Source organism: Caretta caretta, chromosome 2 (genome assembly GCF_965140235.1).
Source record: "Caretta caretta isolate rCarCar2 chromosome 2, rCarCar1.hap1, whole genome shotgun sequence".
Lineage (NCBI taxonomy): Eukaryota > Metazoa > Chordata > Testudines > Cheloniidae > Caretta > Caretta caretta.
In genome coordinates, this window is record NC_134207.1 from 175,482,339 (window position 1) to 175,506,424 (window position 24,086).

Sequence of the window (24,086 nt, forward strand, 5' to 3'; positions counted from 1 at the left end):
TTCCCCCTGCCCCCGCTTTCTTTTTTACTTGAGAACCTTCTTCTCCGCTCTGGAAGACTCTAGGATTACTGGAGAACTAGTGAAACGATGCTATCACAAGATCAAGAGAGTGAAATCTGAGCAACTGAACACATATAGAAGAAAATGATGACTACTTACATATAATATGTAGGATACAACCCTTCAAAGTACCAGCAATGCTTTTTGGCCTCTGTACACTGGAAAGAAAGAAAAACCATCATCATCTTGGTGTTATTGTTTATGTAGGGCAATCATAATTTATTATAAATACAGGCATCAAATAAATATGATGTAGTCAGACAAGAAAAAGGTCTCTGATCCCAAAGATTTCACAATCTTAATAAATACTACTATTGTGAACTCAGACATCTTGAACTGTAATATACACCTTTAGGCCCTGAACTCTGCATGGAGATGTCCATGGAGGTCAGTGGAGCTCCAGACAGAGACGGGGATCTGTCTGTCTGATCTTATCTCCATGCAGGGTTTTAGGGCTTTACAAAAACCCCAAAGATAAAGGGAAGTTAAGGGCCAGTCAGCATCACAGGTCACTTATGAAACAATTCTAAAGCATCCTCAATTGAAATTGACTACCTCATTCATATGACCATACATTTAATTAGACATTAGTTTATAGAAGTGAAGTGATAATCTTTACGTAATCTCTATGCAGATGGAATAGAGCTAGGAAAGGAGTAAAGTCAACAAACAGGGTTGGGATATTTTCTTATTTCTCAACAACAAAAATAAAATCTGAAAATGTTTCAAGGTGCATAGTAAAGTATCTAGGAAAGGAGACTGCTCTCTGCAATCTAGCAACATTATTCTCTTTCATGTGCACTTAGTATATCCCTCTTAGAGGAATTTTTGCCCAAGAAGACCATTTACTATAGATTAAACAATTAAGACTGGAAGAAAAGACCCTTGTCTCACATGATCACTGATAAGGTGGTAGGGCTCATGCCAGTCACCTATTAACAGAGACAAGCTTTGGGCCCTGTAAGGAGGACCACAGCTTTCAACTTAAGAACAAATTAAGCCTCTTTCCTTCTGAAACTGACCCCATTTTCCTCCTCAGACTGATGCGAAGACTGAAAACAACATGCAGCTGCACTCCATTCCTGCAGCAGGAGAACTAAAGATCCACCTGCCCACACACACATACACTTTGTGTAAAATGAGTCAGTTAAGTTTGGGGTGCATTCAAAAAATCCTCTAACTAACCCTTCCCAGGTCAGACTCCACTGACCCTCTTCTCATCCCTGAGAGAGGGGAAGGGCCATCCATTTCCTATGACTATCTTGACTCTCTCCCTTCCTAGTTTACCATCTTCTCCACCTCACCCTTCCTCCCTGATCCCAGCCATCCTGTAGTATCATCCACCTTGCTCATTGTGGAAACCCCCCAGCCCTAGCAGAGCATTCGATAGCTCAGTGTTGCAATGATATTTATAACCCTTAAGTGTTATTATTTAAAAAATCATCTTCACTCACATTCAAAGCAAATAAAAATAATTTTAAATCATTCTCCTTTCTTCCTATCATTTTAATAATGACATAACCATATCAATTATCCAGCGATTACAATACATTATTTAAATAAAATAAACCTCATAATTAATTGTCCAAATCAAATAGCCAAAATAAATTATTTTATATTTGAATTTTTCTTCCTGCCTGTTGCCCAGGGGCTTCCCCCACTGCCAGCAGCATGGGGGAAGTGCTGCAGCTGGTACCAGGCATAGGAGCAGCTCTGGGACAACAGGAGGCAGCAGGCCCGAACACAGGCCCAGCAGCAACGTTTTCCCCAGTTCCCCCTACCTCTGCCTCCTACTACCCCAACCTACCCCGTGCTAAGGCCAATGCATAGAGGCAGGCAGGGCTCAGTGGCCGAGCAGGTGTGGTGGCCTTAGCCCCGAGGCTCCCACACAGCTCTGCCCTCCTGCCCAGCCTTGAAAAAAATTGCAAAAAGAAGCTTCTTATATCATCGCCCGAGCTCTCCCTGCAGGCTCCAAAACCCAGTGACTCGTGATCAGTTTGTGAGCACGAGCTACACTGCAGCCCCATCATGCCTTCCTGCAGCCCAGCCTAACCCTCACACACCTGGCTCAGTAGCAGGGAAGGCAGCAGGTCTTCAATTTCAGTTTCTCCTTTTCTGGCCACTTGAGGATCAGTGGATCAGGACCAGGGATGGGAAGCTGGCAGGGGCAGCAGTAAAAGGTGAGGGGAGCCTCAGTCTGGCCTCAGATGCCCATGCCTCTTCCCCCTGCAGCCACCTGCTCCAGGCTTCACAAGCACAAACCCGCAGCCTCATCCCTAATGCCCTGCTCCCATCAGCCCCCTTGCCCCCTGGAGCACACCAAGCCCCTGCCACTTAGAAGGCCCCTGCCACCCAGCACCCTTTACTCCCAGGAACTCTGTGAAACCATTATCATTTCCAGGAGCCCCAACACCCATGTGCCCTTCAGCGCTAAAAATCCCAACAGCCTTCCACCCAGCTACCTCCAGCTTTCTACCCCATACAATTATGGCCTCCGATACCCTTGAACACCCGCACACCTACCCAACTCCAACCACAGCTGTCAAGTTCTGTTCAGCTCCATGCCCTGCCTGATCCTCACCACTGCTCAGGACAGGGCCTGTTGACTGTAAGCTTATGTTTATGGTTATATGCAACTATGCAAATTATTTCGTTAAACAAATAAAATCGTCATAGAATCATAGAACATCAGGATTAGAAGGGACCTCAGGAGGTCATCTAGTCCAACTCCCTGCTCAAAGCAGGGCCAACCCCCAACTAAATCATCCCAGCCAGGGCTTTGTCAAGCCTGACCTTAAAAACCTCTAAGGAAGGAGATTCCACAACCTCCTCCCGAGGTAACCCATTCCAGTGCTTCACCACCCTCCTAGTCAAAACGTTTTTCCTAATGTCCAACCTAAACCTCCCCCACTGAAACTTGAGACTATTACTCCTTGTTCTGTCATCAGCTACCACTGAGAACAGTCTAGATGCATCCTCTTTGGAACCCCCTTTCGGTGGTTGAAAGCAGCTATCAAATCCCCCCTCATTCTTCTCTTCTGCAGACTAAACAATCCCAGTTTCCTCAGCCTCTCCTTTTAAGTCATGTGCTCCAGACTCTAATCATGTCACACGGATGGCACAAAACTTGCCAGCTAGGTAGCCATGTGGTTCAAGGGAGCTGGAGAAGTAGGTTGGACATGAAGCTTCTCTGAAATTTAAAGGGCGGCGGGGGGACAACTTGACAACTACTCCCTTTTAACCATTCAATGTCTCCCTGCTGCATGTCATGACTACCGCTCGGCTGCACTGCAACAGGGGAAAAGGGGAAGAACAATGGTGTATGGAATGCCCACACAAGCTCTTTTGGGCAGGAACTGTCTCTTTGTCCTGGGTCTGTACAGCACCTAGCACAATGGAATCCTGGTCCCTGATTAGGGCTCTTAGGCACTATGGTATTACAAACAACAAATAAACCAGTAATAAAACAGCCCTCAGCAACTGGTAGATAACAGCACCCCTCTCCTCAGGATGAATTCAGTCAAGGAAAGTCATTGTGATTGTATTATTATTATTATTAAATATGGATATTACCACAGTACCAAGAGATACCAAAAACAAGACTGGTGCTCCATTGCGCTAGGCACTGACAAAGTCTTTGTCCCAAAGAACTTGTGTTTCGTTTAGGTCTTGAAAAAGCTACTTGCCCACTCGCCAATGGCGAGACAGACAATGAGACCTGTGATTTAAAACCAATCTTGCTTACGACCCTGCTGGTGTTTTAACTTTTATGATACAAGATTTCTCTCCATTTTGGCTGTAAAATAGTTTATTCTATGTCCTTTATCAATTTGGCCACACTATCATGAAATGTAAATAAATATAGAAGTGTGTTCATTTTTTTAATGAATGATGCAGGCTTAATTGGTGAGTATAGGTCAATTCCAAAGAATTAATGGCCTGTATATTAGCCAGATTGCATGAACCATTTCTCAACACTGTGGTATTTAGAGAAACTGAAAAATCATAGATGAGGAGACAACATATATCTGCTTCTCTGACACATTGCTACTGACTGGTTTCTTTAACAGGGGGTAATGACATGAACTGCAAGCTCTGCTTTCCTAAAATCACTGAACTCATTTAGGTTTCCTCTAAGAAAGGAAACGTGCTTTCTATCACAGATCGAAGCAGTTTTCTTCATATGACTCCGCGATTAAGAACAATAGGGAGAAAAGAAGTTGCTAAAATACTAACTCTTTTTAATGCCACCCAAGAGCAGGCAGTCTGCTTGTTAAATGTCGGAAGCTATTCTGTGGATCATTACTTACAATGTGCAAGATTTACAGAAATACTGCAGCAGGATCCTCCTCCACCCCACACATCATTATCTTCAGATTCACCAGTGAATTCAAAGATACCAGGTCAGTCTGAACAATGCTCCATTGGGCACAAAGGATAATGCAACACATTCACTCATAGTGCGTTTACTGGGACTGGAGGGAAAAAGAAGAGGACTACTAAGAAGTTCTCCAGAGGTATTAAAACACTTTCAAATAAAGATGCAATTAATTTTTTTTTGAGGGAACCGGTGAACAAAGAAATCTTTTGTGGGTGGAAGCAAGAGATTGTTTTTTTATTTGAAGGTACATTTAGTTTGTGAAATCTGTTCCAGTCCAGATCCTCATCCTCGACTGATTGCTAAATGAGTGGACCTACACTGATTGTCATCAACAGAGGATCTGGCTCCTTCTTTTTAGCCAGACAAAGTGCAGGGAGCAGCAGTATAATTCTTCTCTACACACACGATCATGAGGACTTAGCAGGGTGAATACTGAGCACAAGTGGGAATTTAGCCACGTGACCTGCCACATTAACAATTCCAGAAACGGTTCCTAGCATTTTGTAGCGACTGCATCAGTCAGTGCCCACCACCTCCCATTCAGCTGGGAACACGCGAAACTGCAATAGAATCTGGGCTGTTCCAAAGCCCATTCTCATGGCCACCGCAGGCTCTGCTGAAGATTAAAGCTTCCACAGCTGAATGGGAAGTGGGCAATAAAAGCACATTAGAAGCCCAGAACAGAATCTTCTCATTGAAGGCCTGAATAATTGAGCAATGCCCAGCGTGGCTTAGGGAAGGAATCCTCAGTCCAACATATGTTCAGGACAAGGACACCCATGCAGTCAGGCCATGACTGGCTACTGCTGAGTGTGCATGTTTGCTGGAGGTGGAGGAGGTGGGGACAGAAGGCACAGCAGAGAAGGCGTGCTGCTTTTCCACATGCTGTGTACCAACCAAGTGGGTCCATACTTGATCCAAGGATCAACTCCTCCTGCCCCCGTTATACATGTCCCATAAGGAGACCTTTCACAGAAGTCACTTTCATGGGTTTGCTGCACTTTTGTCTGTTAGGGCAGCAGAAATTTCTTCTACATCTGGTACCTGCACTCTAGAATGTGGCCCAAGTGGTGACAGCCAATCGCTACAGGCTAAAGAACCAATACTGCAGACATGCCAGTGGTTGGGAATCACTGTACTGCAGGAATCTGAGCTTTAAATCAAATCAGTGACCAGAACGCCCTTCACTCAGAACCCTAAACAAGAGCTGAAAGCATTCCGAAGCACAAGCTGTTTCTTAAAAATGGATTGTTGGAATCAGTGGGAATTCTGCATGCAGACAGCTGGAAGGATCAGATATGTAGACTAGAAAATATTGCTCTTCCACAGGCCAGGAGAGAAGCTGAATCTCACCGGCCAGATTAATGGATTTCCCGATATCAGGGCTGCACTGTTCAGTGTCAGTATGGGGGGAAACCACCTGCTAGGAAGTGTGGTTTCATTTAGCTTTGTTTGAATTGGCGAAATTCATCCTTATTTCCTAGCTAGTAGCTCTAACAAATGAGGGCAAAGGTGACCAAACTTCAAGCTTCCCAGCGACTGAGCTCATCAAACAAGTGATTGGTGACTGCAGCAGGTGTTTTGGTCATGTACCACAATGGTACGGGTACACTAAAACACCTCTGGGTTTTTTTATACTCACTTTTTAACAAGTGGATGAAGATACTAAAAAACCTTGAATACCAGCTCTATTCCAGGTCACAGACACTCTGATCTTCTGATTAGTCTCTTCCTCTCATTCTAGTAGGAATAATAGCTCTCTGAAGAGACACTGTCCCTTAGATACAGCTGAATCCGCCAAGCCCCAACATTAGCCAATCACATGACTCAGGTCTTTTTACACTTTATATTACAGACCTGTCTGTTTCTTGACATTCTCTTTGGATCTTCTCTCAGACAGATGGGGATATTATTCACACAAGATTCACAACCGAAGCAGATTCCCTACCTTAACATCATTAATCCATGTTTGGCAACAATACAATTTTACCACAAGCAGCTAGTACTTAGTAATTCCTTTGGTGCTCACAGTAGTGACATTAATCATCATATTTGTATTTGGAATTAATGTGAATTAGCATTAGATAGCATCAGAACGCATTACGTTACATTTAAATCTATTAGCTTTTCCTATATAAAGGATACAACAGTCTTTAAATGCAATTTCATTTAAAGAGGATGCATCACTGAGTTCTTTGCCATTATGCACTAATTGTGAATACATTTCAATCCTAGAGCAATATAATTTTAATTGAATATAATCTTCTCTTCATTGTTTCAGAAAAAGATATTCACATTTTCCAAAATGTATGACTAAGCAAGAGTACAATTGTCTCACACAGGGATCACCAAACCTAACGAACAGACACTGATAGTAGGAGTACTGAAGAGGCTCAGATTGCTTTTTTACTGCTGCTTTGGTTTACATCAAACATGTCTGCCACAGGGAAGACTATCCACTATTAGCCCGCAAGCGGACAGAAGACTTGAGAGAGATCAGTGACTGCCTCTGCTATTTCTCAGAGGGATGAGCAGCACCCCATCGTGCCAGGCTGTTGCCTTCATATCTGTCAAAAGTAGAACCTGACACATGCTGCAATGTGATCTTAGTCAATTTTCAGTTTCAACCTAATTAAATGCAGTGCCTTTCTTTCAACTGAAGCAAAGACCCTCCAGATAGAAGTGAATTGCGGTCTCAGAACCCTGGACAGTGGCACAAGGACACAAAAAGCCTTTTCAGCCAATAGGTTGGTATTATGAATGGGTTGACAGAGAAATGCATTAAGGAGTGTGTATGTTCAACAGTGAATGGGAAAGGTCATTTATTTGTTACCTATTCTTGAATTTTAAATCAATAGTCCTATAGTGACTGAATTTCTATGTTTATAGAAACCCAGCACCTCAGAGATAACAAACAGGTATTATCTGAATTTGGCCAAGCTTCAGAAAGTATGAACATTCTGTAAGTATCAACAGAACCATTGGTTAAAACATAAAGCAGAAAAATAAAACATGGATAATATTTGTGAGTTAGAATTTGACAAAGAAAACTGTCTCTCTCCATTCTAATGTTGGTGAAATTGGCTTAGTATTGCACATGTTTCATCCAGGCAGGAAAGTTATATTTACAAACAACTTTTTGAAAGGTCTCAAAGCATTTTATAAACCACATATTTATAGTAATTGCTTCATTCTGTTCTCAAAGGCAGCCAACTCTGGGAGCAACATGAAAGCGGTTTACCAGGGCATAGCAATACCACAAACCATTTTAGGACAGGAACAGAATAATAATGTTTGATCTGTTTGAAACCAGAATGATTATACTGTATCTCATTGAAGCTACAGGGGAAATTTTAGGTATGTGAATATAATCAGCCTACTTAGAATCTAGTCAGGACATGAGGACATTGAACCAACTAGTTGTGAAAGTGCCATAGGATCCTTAGTGAGTAGAAATGGCCCGGACCTTGGTTTTCATCTTATTCATCAAATATAATTTGCTATGGTCCACTGAACTTGGCAGCACTTTGCGTGGATATCAGTGCATCTCTTTTTTCCGACCTTGTTGATAGGACTGACCATACATACAAAGACCTTATAACCTTGCGAGCTGAAAAAGGCACTTGAAAAATCCATTTTATGAGGTAAATCCTGTCCGTGGTTTCTCAATGCACAAACCATATCAAATGGTGTTTATACACAGGCTTCCATGGCCAAAGTGTGGAAGATTAAACAAGATATTAATGGGTTTCAAGGACAACAAAATAATTGCACCATCCTCTTGCCTGATGTTTTACTTTGTTGTGTAGTAAAGCTGAACAAGATCCACACAGATGGTCTAATGACAACACAACACTGTGCACATTGGAGGATCCAATTTAGGTCCCAGTCTCGTTGGCTAGCAAGGGCCCAACTGCTGGAGAAGAAGGGAGCACATCATGTTACTCCAGAGTCTAGTTCTGGCTAAAATACACAGCAGCACAGATAGTCTCTCAACAGAGCCACAGCCAAATATCCTTGCCAGAGGGAAGGTAACCATTGTGTGTGGCCATTGGGTGTACTGAGGGAGAAGGAAATGAGAAACACTGGACAGACTGTGATGAACAAGTGGAAATTTCTCTGCTAGACCAATGCAAACAGGTAGTTGGTTTGCAGGTTCACCGTATACTGGGTTCATTCATTAGACAGAGCTTACTAACAGTCTCGTTAGGGGTTAAGCAAAACACATGTGTACACACACACAGAGTAAGTAGGTCAAGGTACGGGGGGACTCATCTTTCACAGTGCCTTTGGGAGTTCAGGTGAGTGTTGGACTCACCCTAGCAGCCATCTCTATGCTCTTTTTAACTGTCACCTGCTGCATCATCCCAACATGGCAGAGCTATAAGAAAAGCACAGGGCTTCCTTTTATAGGAGCAACATGCTACACACTGACAGCACCAGAGATCCTAGTTGCCTCCACTGAAAACAAAGGTGCAGAGACCTAAAAGCGGAATGCTGATGTGTAAACAGGTGCTTTACCCAATAATATTGAGTGTAACCTCCATGATTATTCCACTTCCTTTCACATGTGCATGGAAGAATTATGGCAGGGTAATTCAGTAATTCAAGTAATTCAGGGCCCACCTTATAAAACACCATAAAAAGGGAGGATAAAGCTGGGAGAATCGTTCAACAGCAATGTAAGGGAAAAGTAAAAACATACGAAAATTTAGGCTATTCACGAATCCCTCCCACAGTCTCTTTAAAATGAATATTATCCCTTTCAGGAACAAGATTCCTTGCTTTGTATGATGCTGAACTCATTTTACCTCCCTGCAGGTAATGAAGTGAGGCAGCATTGTCTACATCACTGCCATCACCATTGTGATGAAAAGAAAAATAATAAACATGGTCCAGTGTGGCCAGTGTCACTTTCAAGTACAGAGAATACAAACCTCGCTCGCTGTCCTCCAGGAACTGCACTGAATGTATTTGCCTGAGACTTGTTCCACCTCCTGAATGACCCTGAGGTGTGAGGTACTCACATATTGAAGGTTGCATCATTCAGATCAGAGTTTAAATTCAAATTCTTCCCATTCTTATCTGAACAACTCCAACATTCAGTTCCTTTGTTAAAAAGGTTTAAACTGGAATGTTTGGCTACATGTTTCTGAGGCAGATTTTGCGCCTACATTTTCCCACCCTGAGAATAAAAATGGACCCCCCCTTTTTTTTTCCTTTTTACCACTAAGCATTTAAGTCTTCAGGAGCTACTTTCCATCTTCCATAATAATTAAACCAAAGCTCAGGAAAGCTCAAGTACAACTAGATGGATTCAATGCCTGATTTTCTATCTCACGCATTCACAGAGGAAGAGAGCAAGCCAACGACAATGGCTAGTGTGCCAGACATCGGTTAGTTAAACTATGACAACCCACCAAAGGCTAAAGCAGGGATCGGCAACCTTTGGCACACATCCTGCCAGAGTAAGCCCCCTGGTGGGCTGGGCTGGTTTGTTTACTTGCCAAGTCCGCAGGTTTGGCTGATCGCGGCTCCCACTGGCCGCGGTTCACCGCTCCCCCCTTGGCCTGGGACAACGAACCGCAGCCACAGGGAGCCGCGATCAGCCAAACTTGCGGACGCGGCAAGTAAACAAACCAGCCTGGCCTGCCAGGGGGCTTACCCTGACGGGCCGTGTGCCAAAGGTTCCTGATCCCTAGGCTAAAGGAAGGAGAATTTCTTTGATGGTCCCATGAACTAAGAGGCTTTGTTCTATTCACGTTATGTGCTCTTTCTCTCTCATTTGCCCAGGAGAGAGGACGCTGACATGATTGTCCGCTGCTATATAATCACAGCTCTTCTCTGTCCTCTTCCTACCAACATTATTTATCATTCCTGACACTTCATCCGATGATGTACTCTTTCCCCATGTCTTTCTTCATGAATAATCATCAAAAGTCAAAAGATTTCTTTTACCCCAGTGAAGCTTTTTTCCTATTGTTTCTGACATATTTATTCCAAAATTTCAGTTATAGGATCAAAACTCCATGGGCTTCATAATCTCACAGTACAAAATAAAGATTGTATCATCAATCACATACATCCAGTACAAAGAACAGAGCATGCAAACTATTTTAAGTAAATTAATTTTGATAGAAAAGACAGACAACCTAATATGGTTCATTAAGAGGTATGTGTGCCAGGCCCACTTCTGAACTTGCAAGGAGTTTATTTTTGAATCCCATTATGCATGGCTATGAGTGTCTGTTCACTGTAAATCAGATTGCGTGGGCCCCATGTGTATTAAGCAAGTGAACATATGAACACTGAAGAGAGGTCAAATAGATTTCATGGAAGCCATTTTGATGTGTGAAAGTCAGTTCATGGAGAGTTTAGATACTTCAGCACTATGAGCCTGATATTTATTCTACCCGCCTCTATAAGGTATCCAAGGGTAGAGCTTTTATAATGGTCAGATTTTACCAGCCTTACACTGAATAGTATGCCCAGCTGCATTCTGACTATCATCTGTCCCCTGCAGGGAGAATGGCATTAACTGTCATTAGTATTGTGCCCTCCACGTTACCACAATGTGCCTATTTAAAATTAAATTTGACAATCTAAGTAAGGCCTAAATTTATTATAACTTAGTTAAATCATTTACATTAAATGTAAAAAAAGAATATTAAGCTGTACATGCTTTCTGCCATGTTTAAAAGGAAGTCAAACCACTGAACTGGTGGAAGTCACTGGCTAAGCATCTGGAACCAGAGTTGGCTAAAGTGCTAAACCAGCTTTTGACAGCAGGTGCAGAGCAACTATTTCTACATTTCAGTTTATTCAATTAGTTCAGTTAAACGACTAATTCATTCAAAGTTAAGAAACCTACTGGGAATGGAAAAAGCAGGGAAGCTTGTCTTCCTCTTCCAGTCTATGAATAAAAATGAGGTGAGAGGATAAGACTGGTTAGTTCTAAAATCTTGAAGGGCATAGCGACCAGAAACAATCACTTAATTTCACTAAACTACAGATAATACTTCATTTGTTTAATAAAAACAGTTAGTTTTAAATGTAAAATATATTTTGATCAACTTTTTCTTATTTATCCAGCACATTTATGCATAGGGTTTAAAGCCAGAAGGGACTACTGGATCATCTAGTCTGATTTAAGGTAGTTTTATTTAATAAAAAATGCTGGGTTTTTGTGCATTTTTAACTGAATTTGAATGTCCATCCAAACAGAACTTGATACAAATTGCCAGTAATAATTTAATCATCGAGTAAATAAGGAACACATCACTCACCATTTTTAACATAATAAAAATATAAAAATGAAGATTCTGAATAAATGTAAGTTAAGCTATATAATTGCTTAAATAAATACACATACATATAGCATATGTTTCTGGTTAGCAAAAAGAAGCACCAAATTTGGGGTAAAGACTAAATTTAGTTGCAAATCTACATGTTTAACGGTCACCAACCAATCAGAATCAAATTTTTTTTAGGAAACTAAAAAGTACAAATGCAAAACACTATTAAAATCAACAATTTAAATAAAAGTTTCCTGCCTGCTGATTTAATTCATCATTAACATCAGTGATTTAAATTGATTTGATTTAAATTAATTCACCCTGCTCAGTCTACTGTATTCATCAAGCAATTAAAAAGAAGCAAATAGTTTGATCTGATGTGATTTGTATTTGGTTAACATGTCAGTTCAAGTTCTCAGGTTAAGTGACTATGGCATTTGGGCATTTACCTGCCATGGGACCAGGTGTGCCAACATAAGGTTGAACAAAAATATTTGTTCAAAATGGGAACCTGATCCTACCCATATTTGGATAATCAGCAGCAGCACCATAGCAAAAATAGTGGAAGCACAACCTGAAGGCCCTGCCTAGGAGTGAGTTTTCCTTCTTTGGGTGTGTGTGTGGGGGGAGTATCCTTGGCATATTTCCAATGAAAGGAATACAGGCAATTCAATAACAAAAATCAGTTCTGACAGGTAGCAATACCTAGTAATGGTGAGACATTTTTCACAACAAGGAAATAGGGTCCTATGCAAGATCACAACTTTAACGGTCTTTCTTTCAACACTTTGAATGCAACGTCTTCAATGTCTCAAATATCTGGTGTTACACACACCAATTGTGATGTAATCCACAAATATAAATACCCACTAACGAGTGTTGCCAACTCTTGCCATAATTCACAAGTCTAGCAAATTGGTGTTTTTCTTAAAGCCTTCGCAACTAGAGTCAAATGATTACACAAGAATCTCAACATTCCTTTTCAGGGGTTCTCAACACTTTTGGAAATCATCTCATAACATAATCTGAAGAGTAAACATCTACCACAGGTTCCAAACCAATGTAGAAATGCTGGAGTCATAGCCACTGCGAACAGATCCATCTGATTTAAAGTACCAGTCATGGTATGGCACTCATGCCATTGGTATGGCACTCATGCCTTTACCTGACCTGCTTTTTGCTCCTCTAAACTCAGTCCATTCATCTTGCAGGTACGAAACATGGCATTCTAAATGGAGATAACCATTTACACATCTCCCATGTTGTTCAGTTTATGTAATGCCACAAATCCAAATGCCAACTAATCAGTTCATTAGAAAATTAAGCCACTTCCCTACTCCCTACCCTCACAATAAATGGATCTTATGGGCTACTGGAAGCAGTCCCATTGAGGGTTAGGGCTCCACAGCCAACCTACGAATTACAAAGCGCATTTACCAAGGAATGCCACTGGAAGCTTAGGTCACAGATTTCCAAGCTGTGATCTGTAAACTACAAGTTGTCTACAAAGCCCTTGTTTGAGGTCTGTGGAGATATGGTTGGTCACATGGTGTTAGATCTCCTTCTTGTTTCAATTTCTGAGAAACAGAATGCAAGGGATTGGGAGATGAAGTGGTGAGGAAAAATGGATGGGATGGTGTGATTAACTTTTTTCAGAAAGAACAAAGATTTTTCAATGAACACAGCTAAGAGCTCTCCACTGGATTATCTTTCCAGGGCAAGCAATTGCTGTAGTTCCCAGAGGGATGTTAGACAACTGTGAAGGGAAGGGGAAGTGTGCATGAGACACTCTCTCCATTAAGATGTGGTCCACCCTTGAGAAAGATTGAGAGCTCTGCCTTGGGGTATTGCTATGGATGGATAAAAGCATGAAATAAAGCCAGCAATGTTTAATTTATAAACCTATAATTGCTAGACAATTATTTATTTGGAATGAAAGTATCAAGGATTTCATCAGTGCATTGTCCACATTAACAGATGGAAATAGCAGTGATAGCTTAGAAACAAACACAAACAGAAAAAATATCTGACATAGTTGCCCGGCTCTAATTAGGATGACAGCTGAGTAGAATTTATGGACCCTGGATACAATTCAACCCTGGGATAAGCAGGGGGCAACTCCATAGGAATAATTTAGGTCATCTGTGTTCCCAATGGACTGGATACATGTCACCTCAGGATGTGATGCAGACATAAAATTTCTAGACACCATTAATGACTGCTTCTTGGAGCAGCTAGTCCTGAAATCCACGAGGAGAGAGGCAATTCCTGATTTAGTCTTAAGTGTGCACAAGATCTGGCCTAAGAGGTGAATATAGCTGAACTGCTTGGTAATAGCAACCATAATGTAATTAAATTTATCCTTGTAGGGGGGAAAATACCAGAGAAACCCACCACAGTAACATTTAACTTCAAAAAGGGGAACTACAGAAAAAGAGGCTAGTTAAAAGGAAATTAAAAGGAATAGTCTCAAGAGCGAAATGCCTGCAAGCGGCATGAAAACTTTTTGAATACATCATAACAGAGGCTCGAACTAAATGAACATCCCCCAAAAAATGACAGCATGGCTAAACAACAGAGTAAAACAGATGGTTAGAGACAAAAAGACAGCCTTTAAAAATGGGAAGTCAAATCCTATTGAAGAAAATAGAAAGGAGCATAAACTCTGGCAAGTCAAGTGTAAAAGCATAATCAGGCAGGCCAAAAAAGAATTTGAAGAACAACTAGAAAAAGACACAAAAAATAACAGCAATTTTTTTAAAGTACATCAGAAGCAGGAAGCCTGCCAAATAATCAGTGGGGCCACTGGAGGATCAAGGTGCTAAAGGAGCACTCAAGGAAGACAAGGCTGTTGCAGAGAAGTGAAATGAATTCTTTGCATCAGTCTTCACTGTAGGGAATGTGAGGGAGATTCCCACACTTGTGCCATTCTTTTAAGGTGACAAATCTGAGGAACTGTCCCAGATTGAAATGTCAATAGAGAAAGTTTTGGAATAAATTGAGCAATTAAACTGTAATAAGTCACCAGGACCAGATGGTATTCACCCAAGAGTTCTGAAAGAACTCAAATATGAAATTGCAGAACTACTAAATGTGGTAGGTAACATATTAGTTAAATCAGCACCTGTAGATGATTGGCAGATAGCTAATGTGACACCCATTTTTTAAAAATGGTCCAGAGGTGATCTGGCAATTACAGGCCAGTAAGTCTAACTTCAGTACCAGGCAAACTGGTTGCAACTGTAGTAAAGAACAGTATTATCACACACATATATGTTGGGGAAGAGTCCAATATGACTTTTGTAAAGGGAAATCATGTCTCACCAATCTATTAGAATTCTTTGAGGAGGGGTCAACAAACAGGTGGACAAGAGTGATATAGTGTACTTGGATTTTCAGAAAGCCTTTGACAAGGTCCCTCACCAAAACCTCTTGAGCAAAGCAAGTTGTCATGGGATAAGACCGATGTCCTCTCATGGATCAGTAACTGGTTAAAAGATAGAAAACAAAGGGTAGGAATAAATGGTCAGTTTTCACACTGGAGAGAGGTAAATAGCAGGGTCCCTGAATGATCTTTACTGGGACCAGTGCCGATCAACTAATTCATAAATGATCTGGGAAAAGGAGTAAACAGTGAGGTGGCAGAGTTTGCAGACTATACAAAATTCCTCAAAATGGTTAAGTCCAAAGCTGACTGAGAAGAGTTTCAAAAAGATCTCACAAAACTGTGTGACAAAATGGTAGATGAAATTCAGTGTTAATAGGTGCAAAGAAATGCACATTTGATAACATAATCCCAACTATACATACAAAATTATGAGGTCTCAATTAGTTCCAAGAGATCTTGGCATCATTGTGGATAGTTCTCTCAAAACATCTGCTCAATGTGTAGTGGCAAACAAAAAAAGGTAACAGAATATTAGGAACCATGAGGAAAGGGATAGGTAAAAAGACAGAAAATACGATATTGCCACTATATAAATCCATGGTACACCCACATCTTGAATACTGAGCGCAGTTCTAGTTGCCCCATCTCAAAAAAAAGATGTATTAGAATTGGAAAAAAATACAGAGAAGGCTACAAAAATTATCGGAGGTATGGAACAGCTTCCATAAGAGAGATTAAAAAGACTGGGACTTTTCATCTTAGAAGAGACACAACTAAGTGGGGTTATAACAGAGGTCTATAAGATCATGAATGGTGTGGAGAAAGTGAACAAGGAAGTGTTATTTACTCCTTCATGTAACACAAGCATTAGTGGTCACTAAAACAAATTAATAGGCAGCAGGTTAAAAATAAACACAAAAGTACTTCTTCACACAACACACAGTCAACCGGTTGAACTCACTACCACAGGATGTTGTAAAAACCAAAAATATAACTGGGTTCTAAAAAAGTTCATGGAGGATAGGTCCATCATCGGCTAATAGCCAAGATGGCCAGGGATGCTCCGGGTCTCACTAAACCTCTGACTGCCAAAAGCTGGGACTGGACAACACAAGATTTATTACTCGATAAATTGCCCTGTTCTGTGCATTCTCTCTGAAGCATCTGGCACTGGCCACTGTCGGAAGAGAGGGCTACATCTGTCAGGGTAATCCGCAGGGACGTGCTGGATGCCGCTTCCCGCAGCTCCCATTGGCCGGGAACAGCAAGCTGTGGCCACTAGGAGCTGCAGTCGGCCATGCAAATGTAAACAAACGATCTGGCGGCCTGCCAGTGAATTACCCTGACGGGCCGCAGGTGCCCACCAGTGGGTTAGATCGACCACTGGTCTGATCCAATTGTGAGGGATCCTGGGCCTTGAATCCGGGCCTATTGGTCCCTAGGCAGTGCTCAGGCCTCAACTGCCATCCAGCAGCTCACCTGAGTAACCAGGGAAGGGTCCAGCAAACGGTTAGCTCTCAGAGGGCCCTGCCCCCAAAACTCCCAATTGGTGGAAACACCCTGCTCCCCAACTGGCTGAGGAGTGCTATATAAACCAGGAACAACAGGAAGTTGTGTGAGCACCTAGAACAGTGGTTTTCAACCTTTTTCATTTGAAGACCTCAAACATTTTGAATAGAGGTGCGGACCCTCTGGAAATTTTAGACATAGTCTGTGGAACCCCAAGGGTCCGCGAATCACAGGTCGAAAAAATCACTGAACTAGAGGAATCCCTGGGTGGCTGCTACTACAGACCCCTCCTACTACTGCCTACTCCCAGTTCCTGCCTCCACCAGCTCCTGGTTCCTGTCCTCCTGTCCCAGATCCTGCTTTCCTGCCCTACTCCAGGGCCTTTTTCCTCTGCCTGACCTCTGACGCTGCCTCCAGGTCTGACCTTCAGGTTGGTACCCAACACTGTCTTTGTTTTTGACCTTTGGCTCCAACCACAAGGCATGACTCATGCTTGGAACACTAGGCCTTACCACCCATGGCCTGGTCATTGCACCACTATGGCCATTCTTATGTTCTTACAGTAGACATGAATTGTGCTTGCTGCCTCTCTCTTCAGGGCTGTGTTTGTTGACGCAGAGTACACTGCTCTCCAAAATATTAGTCTTCTGCATGGTTCGCTTCAGACTATAAGACTATATTATGGCAAAACTGAACCAACAATATGATGCTTCAATCTCTGAAAGACAGCATCTTGCAGGTAGATAACATAGCAAACTGGAACTGCTGAATTTGTGGATGGTAATAACACTTACGGGAGAGAAGAATGAGGCAGGATGAAATGGCAAAGGGGAGAATGGCAGAAGAGGAAGATGACAAAGGATATTAAGGGACTAAGAAAAGTGGGGGGAAGATTTATAAATGGGTAGGGGACAGCAGAAGAAAAGAGATTAGAGATAATAGTTTCCAAGTCTTTGGGACAGGGATTGTGTCTTTGTGTGTTGTTGTACTGTGAATGGGGCCCCAATCCTGAGTGTAATATAAATAATAAATGATTTTAAAAAAGAACATATAAAACAGCAAGAAAAAAATTACCCAGTACATTTGGGGCAGATTCTGCTCTACCCCTGGTGTAAATCCATTAAAGTCAGTGGAGCTGCAGAGCTGTATAACTAGTGTAAATCAGATTAAAATCATGCTCCAAAATCTCCAACAGCCCCAGAACTTTGGGGATTTATTTAAGAACGTAGAACACACAAACCAATGGTCTTTAAATGTTCCCTCCAGGTCCCAATCAGTTTTCTTCCACGACAGAATTAAGACCATTAGCAAGAGAGAAGAGGCTAATCCCACCCCTTTGACCATGGATGGCTCTGGAGTGGACTTCACAAATTCCAAGCTTCAGTTGAGGCTCCTTCTCTTCAGTTCTCAAGTTAATTGCTCACACAACCAGGAAATCATTGTTTTCAGACACAGGGCCAAATTTTCTGGTAGTGTAAGTTGGCCCAGCTGCACTGAAGTGAATGGAGCTATGCCATTTTATAGCATCAGAGAACTCACCCCTCAGTTCACTGACTCCCTAAGTCACTTAACTTGCTATTTAAAAAAAGAAATATAAAATTACAGTGAACTCAATAGGGCTACACAAAGTAGTAAAATTAAGCATGTGCATAAATGCTGGCAGACTCAGTGCTTAGATCTTGAAGTTTTAGGTTACTGAGTAAGAACAACTGATGCCTTGCTCTGTTCTTGTTCACCTTCCATAAAAGTAAAACAGATCTATACTAATGCATTCCAAGATTCATAAAATAATTTGTAATAATTCACACAAATTCCTTACAAAAGATCCACTCAAGATGTTGGGTGTTTTGGCTAAAGGCTGCAGGATTGGATCTGATCTCTCCCCTCTCCCCCCAAGCAACCAACCTAAAATAAATGAAATGAAAGTAATATTTCTCCCCAAATAAATTTCTTCCAATTAATTAAACACAGTACACCTGCATGCAGTACACACGTATGGCCTTACGTTGTTCCCATTGAACTCAACGGCAAAATTCCAACTGACTTTAAGTAGATGTTTTCATGGCTGCCTGGGAAAGATAACCGCAATGCAACCTCATCAGTGAGGGTTCCCGCTTCTGTAACAGAACAGGTCAGCTTCTAGCCACCCATGTCTACATTTGCTGAGTTGTTTCATTAGGAAAGGACATCCTAGTCACTAACATCTATGCTGCAAAAACAAAAAAACACAGCAGTGAGCTCAGAATCTGGGTCAACTGACTTGGCTCATGGGGCTAAAAACAGAAGTGTAGATGTTTCCATTCGAGCTGGAGCTTAGGCTCCAAGACCCTCCCCTCTCACTGGCTTTCAGAATCAGGACTCCAGCCCAACCAGGAACATTTATGCTAGTATTTTCAGCCTCAAGCCTGAGTCAGTTGACCCAGGCTCTGAGACTCACTGCCGTGGGGTGCTTTTTTTTTTTTTTTTTTGTAACGTAGACATACTCTGATAAAGCTCCAGTTTGGAAAAAAGTTTTGTTCTCCCTTTGCACCTTCCAACTGCTGCTTTTTGCTATCCCCCAGACCTAAGGACAACATCTTCATTCTTCATGAGGGGTGGTAATTCCTCCAGTAAGTGCTTCCACTGAACTCCAGGAAATCCTAACCATCCCCATGTTCCAGACCCTCAGCAACAACACCTCACATCACAACACTTCTATAGACAAGAAGCTCTGCCTCCAGAATACACAGGCCTATCATTACGTGGGGTTACAGAAGTGAATATGGAAAAAATTAATCATTTCAGCTAATGCAATAACTTAATACATACACTTCGGGCTGACCTTTAACTTTAAAATGTTGGCTCTGACTTGTCATTCTCGGTGAATGACTATCCTGTTTTCAGATGCTTCTAAGAGAAAATCCCTGTGGTTGGACTCTCAAAGGGCATCTGATTTCTAATTTTCTTGTGCATTCTTTGCTGGATTTTAGGGCTTGATCCAAAGCCTGCTGAAGTCACTATCTTCCATTGGCTTCTATGAATTTTGGCCCAGGCCCATAGCTGGGAACGTTAAACCTAAATAAAACAGTCAAATTAAAATAAAATTTTTCTGCTGCCACTAATCTAGAGATCACTAGATCTGGTACTTTACGAAAGGCTGACACAGGTGTCACTAGGAATGTCTGTGGATTCTGCTAGTTATGTTACAGCTCAGATACCAAGGTAATGAGGTACCAAGCCTCAATGGGGTACTTATGTGGCAAACATTCTAGAAAGTCACTTTAACAACCAACTCAAGGGGCACATGTAATGCTGAACAAATTGCTACAGTGCTTTGTCTGCTATGCCTTTCATGGATTTTTGTTTGGGGCCGAAGATTTTTTTTTCCAGAGGAAAAGAATCTTCCCAGGGGACCTATTTTCTTTTCCTCCTGTAACCTTGGCGCGCACACACAAGAAAAATTATAGCTACAGTACAAATAAAAATAGCTAGAGAACCTACAGCTGTTGTTGATTTCCAAAGTACTCAACCTTGCCCATTTAATGACAAAACAATATGATTTGATTTCAGTCCTGGCAAGATATCGTACTTCCAGGAGGCAGATATTTCAGCCAGAGTGAATGCCAAAGGCAAGCAATGAATCTGAGTTTCAAGGAGAAGGAGAAGAGGACAGATTGGCATGATCAAGACCACTGAATGTCCACTTAAACTTTTCTGCCTGCCTTTCATTCCCATTTAAACAGTCAAACACCAGTTGATTGTATCAGGCTCGCAGACTTCTTAGCAAGTAAAGCAGAAAAATATGTTTAATGAGAGCTCACAAACTGGAAACACATTTTTACAGCTAAAGAACAGATTTTTCCTTCTATTTTAAGTGCTGAAATGTCTAACACAATTTTTCCCCCTAAATAAAGTTCAGTTTCAAATTTGTCATTGGTGTGTATTTTGTTCTCCTACCTGAATAAAGAACAAGGTAACTGTAAATTCCAGTAGTTATTTCTAATGAACAAAAAGTGTCCCAGTCAAACTTTGTAAATAATAGCCAAAGAGGCAAAATGCTTTAGGATTAGCTAAGAAGGATTTGACACCGAAAGTACTTACCTGTGCAGGCCCCAAGCAACATTTCACTGGACCCAGGACAAACCCATAACATGGGCCCCCATCCCAATTCACCCACCTACTTAAAGAAAGAAAATATTTTATTTCTGAAATGGCACAGATAAGCCTTATCACTTTATGTTTCTGGCCTTTGTCATTGAAAAGTCATGCATGACCTCACTAAAGTCAATATTTCTTGTGTGTTCACACTCAATAGACAAAACAGCAAGATGACTTAAGCATTCCTGTGCCATAGAAGATCATCAGTAGTTTTTGATGAGTGCCAGCTTGCTGAAATTTCTTTTGGCTTCTGCCACAGTCACTGGCAACGTGAAAAAAATTCATAGGGCTATACACACTTCACTGAAAATTAGTTGCATTTTTTGTTGTAAATCTCATTAACTGGTGGTGGCAGTTCAAGTTCTTTTCCAAAAGTAGTCTTGAAGATTTTTTTCAGATACAGCATTTCACATGAAAAGTTTTCCAAAAGAGCCTGAAGATACTTGAGAACCAGATATTTGAATAGTTCCTTCAGTTCCTCAGGCTCCAGTGAGACATATTTTAGGTCTAAATGGAACATAAAACAAATGTCATTGATTCTTTGAATCAGCATTCCAATTCTTAGATAACATTGTCCAAATCTGCATAGAACATATTCCTTCTTAATACTCTTTTCATCTTCAGAGGTGACAGAATATGAATCCTCAGAGTGTCTCACCATTAAATCTTTTTTAGTCCTCTCTGATGGCCACCGGTATCAAAGTTGCTTTAATTCTTCAATAATATCAGCACTGAGAGCGGACTCTGAATCAAGAGAGATTCTTGATGTTGCTTCAGTTCTAAAACTGCTTCTGATTGGCCCAGGTAAATCTTGAGAGATCTGGACACTGCATAGTTGCATAAGGTACAAAGATACTCACCGACATTATACAAATAACATTTAGTCAAACTCAAACATCCACAATTTAGCCTAATTTTTTTTTCACACGGTGATAGGTTTGCAGGATCCAAACTACACAGTATGTAATATTTAGTACAAAAATTCCAACCTCTTCTTTCTAAGAGCCCATCTACACTATGTTTCAAACAATTTGATTCCATTCCCACTGCCAAGACAAAAACAGCATTAGAGCACAGACAGGACACTGCCGTGTTTGAACATAGTGCTGCAGCATGGTAAGTTGTGCTGCACAAAGACGACACTAAATTACTCTGACCTAGGCCCAGTCTCTGCTAGCAAATGGGCCACCGATTTATAGACACATTCATTACCCAATGCAAGAGGAGGCAATCACGCATTCTCTATTGAGTGTTGAATGGGGCTTGGCTCTGCCTATACCAGTAGTTAAATTACATTTAACTACAGTTGAAGGTCATGGGGATTCAGCAGGATAATCATATGTAACACATGTTGTCAAACATGGCCCCACATCTTGTGTTGACACAGGGTAGGCTCTGTTTAAACTACAGCTTGAACTATGAAAGACTCAACAAAACTGATTGTTCCTAGCACAGCTTTCCTGTCCAGCATGGACAGGATCACTTTGGTCCTTGTTTATTTTCCCAAACAACAGAACTAGCTGAAATGGTACCGTACTCTCCCTGGGGCAGTCTGTAGCATGGTTTTTGAACAAGATTGTAATATGATTTTTGACTGTACTAGATGGGGGTGCAACCACCCCAGGCTGCAACCATATGTGAAAATAATTTCAAACATGATTTCATCTTAGACGGTGGGCAGAGCTTTAGGTGAGACAATCTTCCTCATACCCCCACATAGGACACATTTTTAGAGCCCAGCATGGATACACAATTTGTATCCGCATCCGATCCGCAATCTGCAAAAACGATTCGCAGATTTACAGGGCTCTGCACATTTTTACTAATGCAATTGGAAAGTTTCAAAGCAGTGTAAGAAAATGAAAAAGCAACATGGGTAGAAATGAGAAATGTTTTCAATCTACCGTTGTGGACACCGCCTCAGTGCAGAAACAGCTTGATCCCAAACCCACTCAAATCTACTGGAGTCATTCCACTAACTTCACTGGGTTTTGGCTTCGGCCCTAAAACTTTCCTCTCAATGAGAGAGCATAACTGGTAATGTTTTTTCTACTACGAAGATACAGTGACATGATGATAAATTAAAAGCAGCAACAATAAATCACTCTTGCCAACTGTGCACCTCTAACCTTTCTTCTTTAATATTTCAAATATTAATTATTTAAATACCTGTCAATGGGTCATAAGGCAAGTGCTGCAGATGATAATTGAACTGCAGGCCTAACTAAAATGAGGGAAGCCATCATAACGAAGAAGAATGGAAGCTCTAAATGCAGGGGAAACCTCTTTTAGCTTATGCATAAATAAGATTTCAGGTAGCCTTGAAGCTGACAAACAAAGCAAGCAGCTTCTTGAGGCTCTGCAAAGTTAAGAGGCCTGCAGTTCCACATACGCTATGCAACTCAGGGACCAACACCGTTTTCCCCCTCAGTAAGAGCCACCACCAGCCACTATCATGCAACAGTTGGGTGACGGTGGTTGTGGAAAAGCCTGGCCTAATTTCCTCCCTCTAGCAACCTTAAAAATGGTAAGAGCTGCCTTGAGAGAGTGTCCCAGGACAAGATTTGTCTCAGGGAAATGGTGTGTTGCATTTTCATTTTAATAATGTATTTCCTGGAAGGCTGTGTGCTCACAGACTAGTTTTCATTGGTCCTTCACAAAAGAAGCCAAAGTCAGAATATTTTTGGACAGGTGACCGGCCGGCTAATTATCACAGCCACTCCCAGAAGCCTGCACTTGGGACAGCACATTGTTCAAAAAAAGGCAACCCAGCACAGAAGGTAGCATTTCATACTTGAAAGGAACAGTGGCTGAATTAGAAGCACTTTACAGCTTGATTGCATCTTAATTGGAAGTCTTCAGAGAGTATATTTGCATTTTGACTTAAGTCCTGTCCACCAAACATAATTTAAATGTTAAACTTTTCTCTGCAACCACAGTGGCTAGCACCCTCTTTGTTTTTAAGGAAAAGCTCCCATAATCACATGACTCAAAGAGCTGGGTCTTTAAGAAAATCACCAGACTCTCAATAAAATTGTGAGAGTTGGTAACACTGAGTACTTAACAGGACACCTATAGTTAAGGCTATGTTTTAGTCACGGGTATTTTTAGTAAAAGTCCTGAACAGGTCACGGGCTGTAAACTAAAATTCATTGACCATGACTTGTACTATTTACCCATAACTAAAATTAGGGCCGGGTGCTCTAGGGGGGGAGGGGCGGTCTTGGGGCATCATGGGTGCTGGGAGGGGTGGGGGAGGCCCAGGACCAACCAGGGAGGTTGGCAGGGCTGGTAGGCTCCCTACCCGGCTCCACAT

General features: G+C 41.5%; 1 protein-coding gene across 1 annotated transcript in view; it reads right to left on the reverse strand.

The window, feature by feature from the left end:
• VOPP1 (VOPP1 WW domain binding protein) overlaps positions 1-24,086 on the reverse strand; it is an 83,773-nt gene that overhangs the window by 29,524 nt on the left and 30,163 nt on the right. Inside the window, exon 2 of the mRNA XM_048839095.2 lies at positions 160-218. Within this exon, the coding sequence (XP_048695052.1) occupies positions 160-218 (59 nt within the window). The remainder of the gene's footprint in view (positions 1-159; positions 219-24,086) is intronic.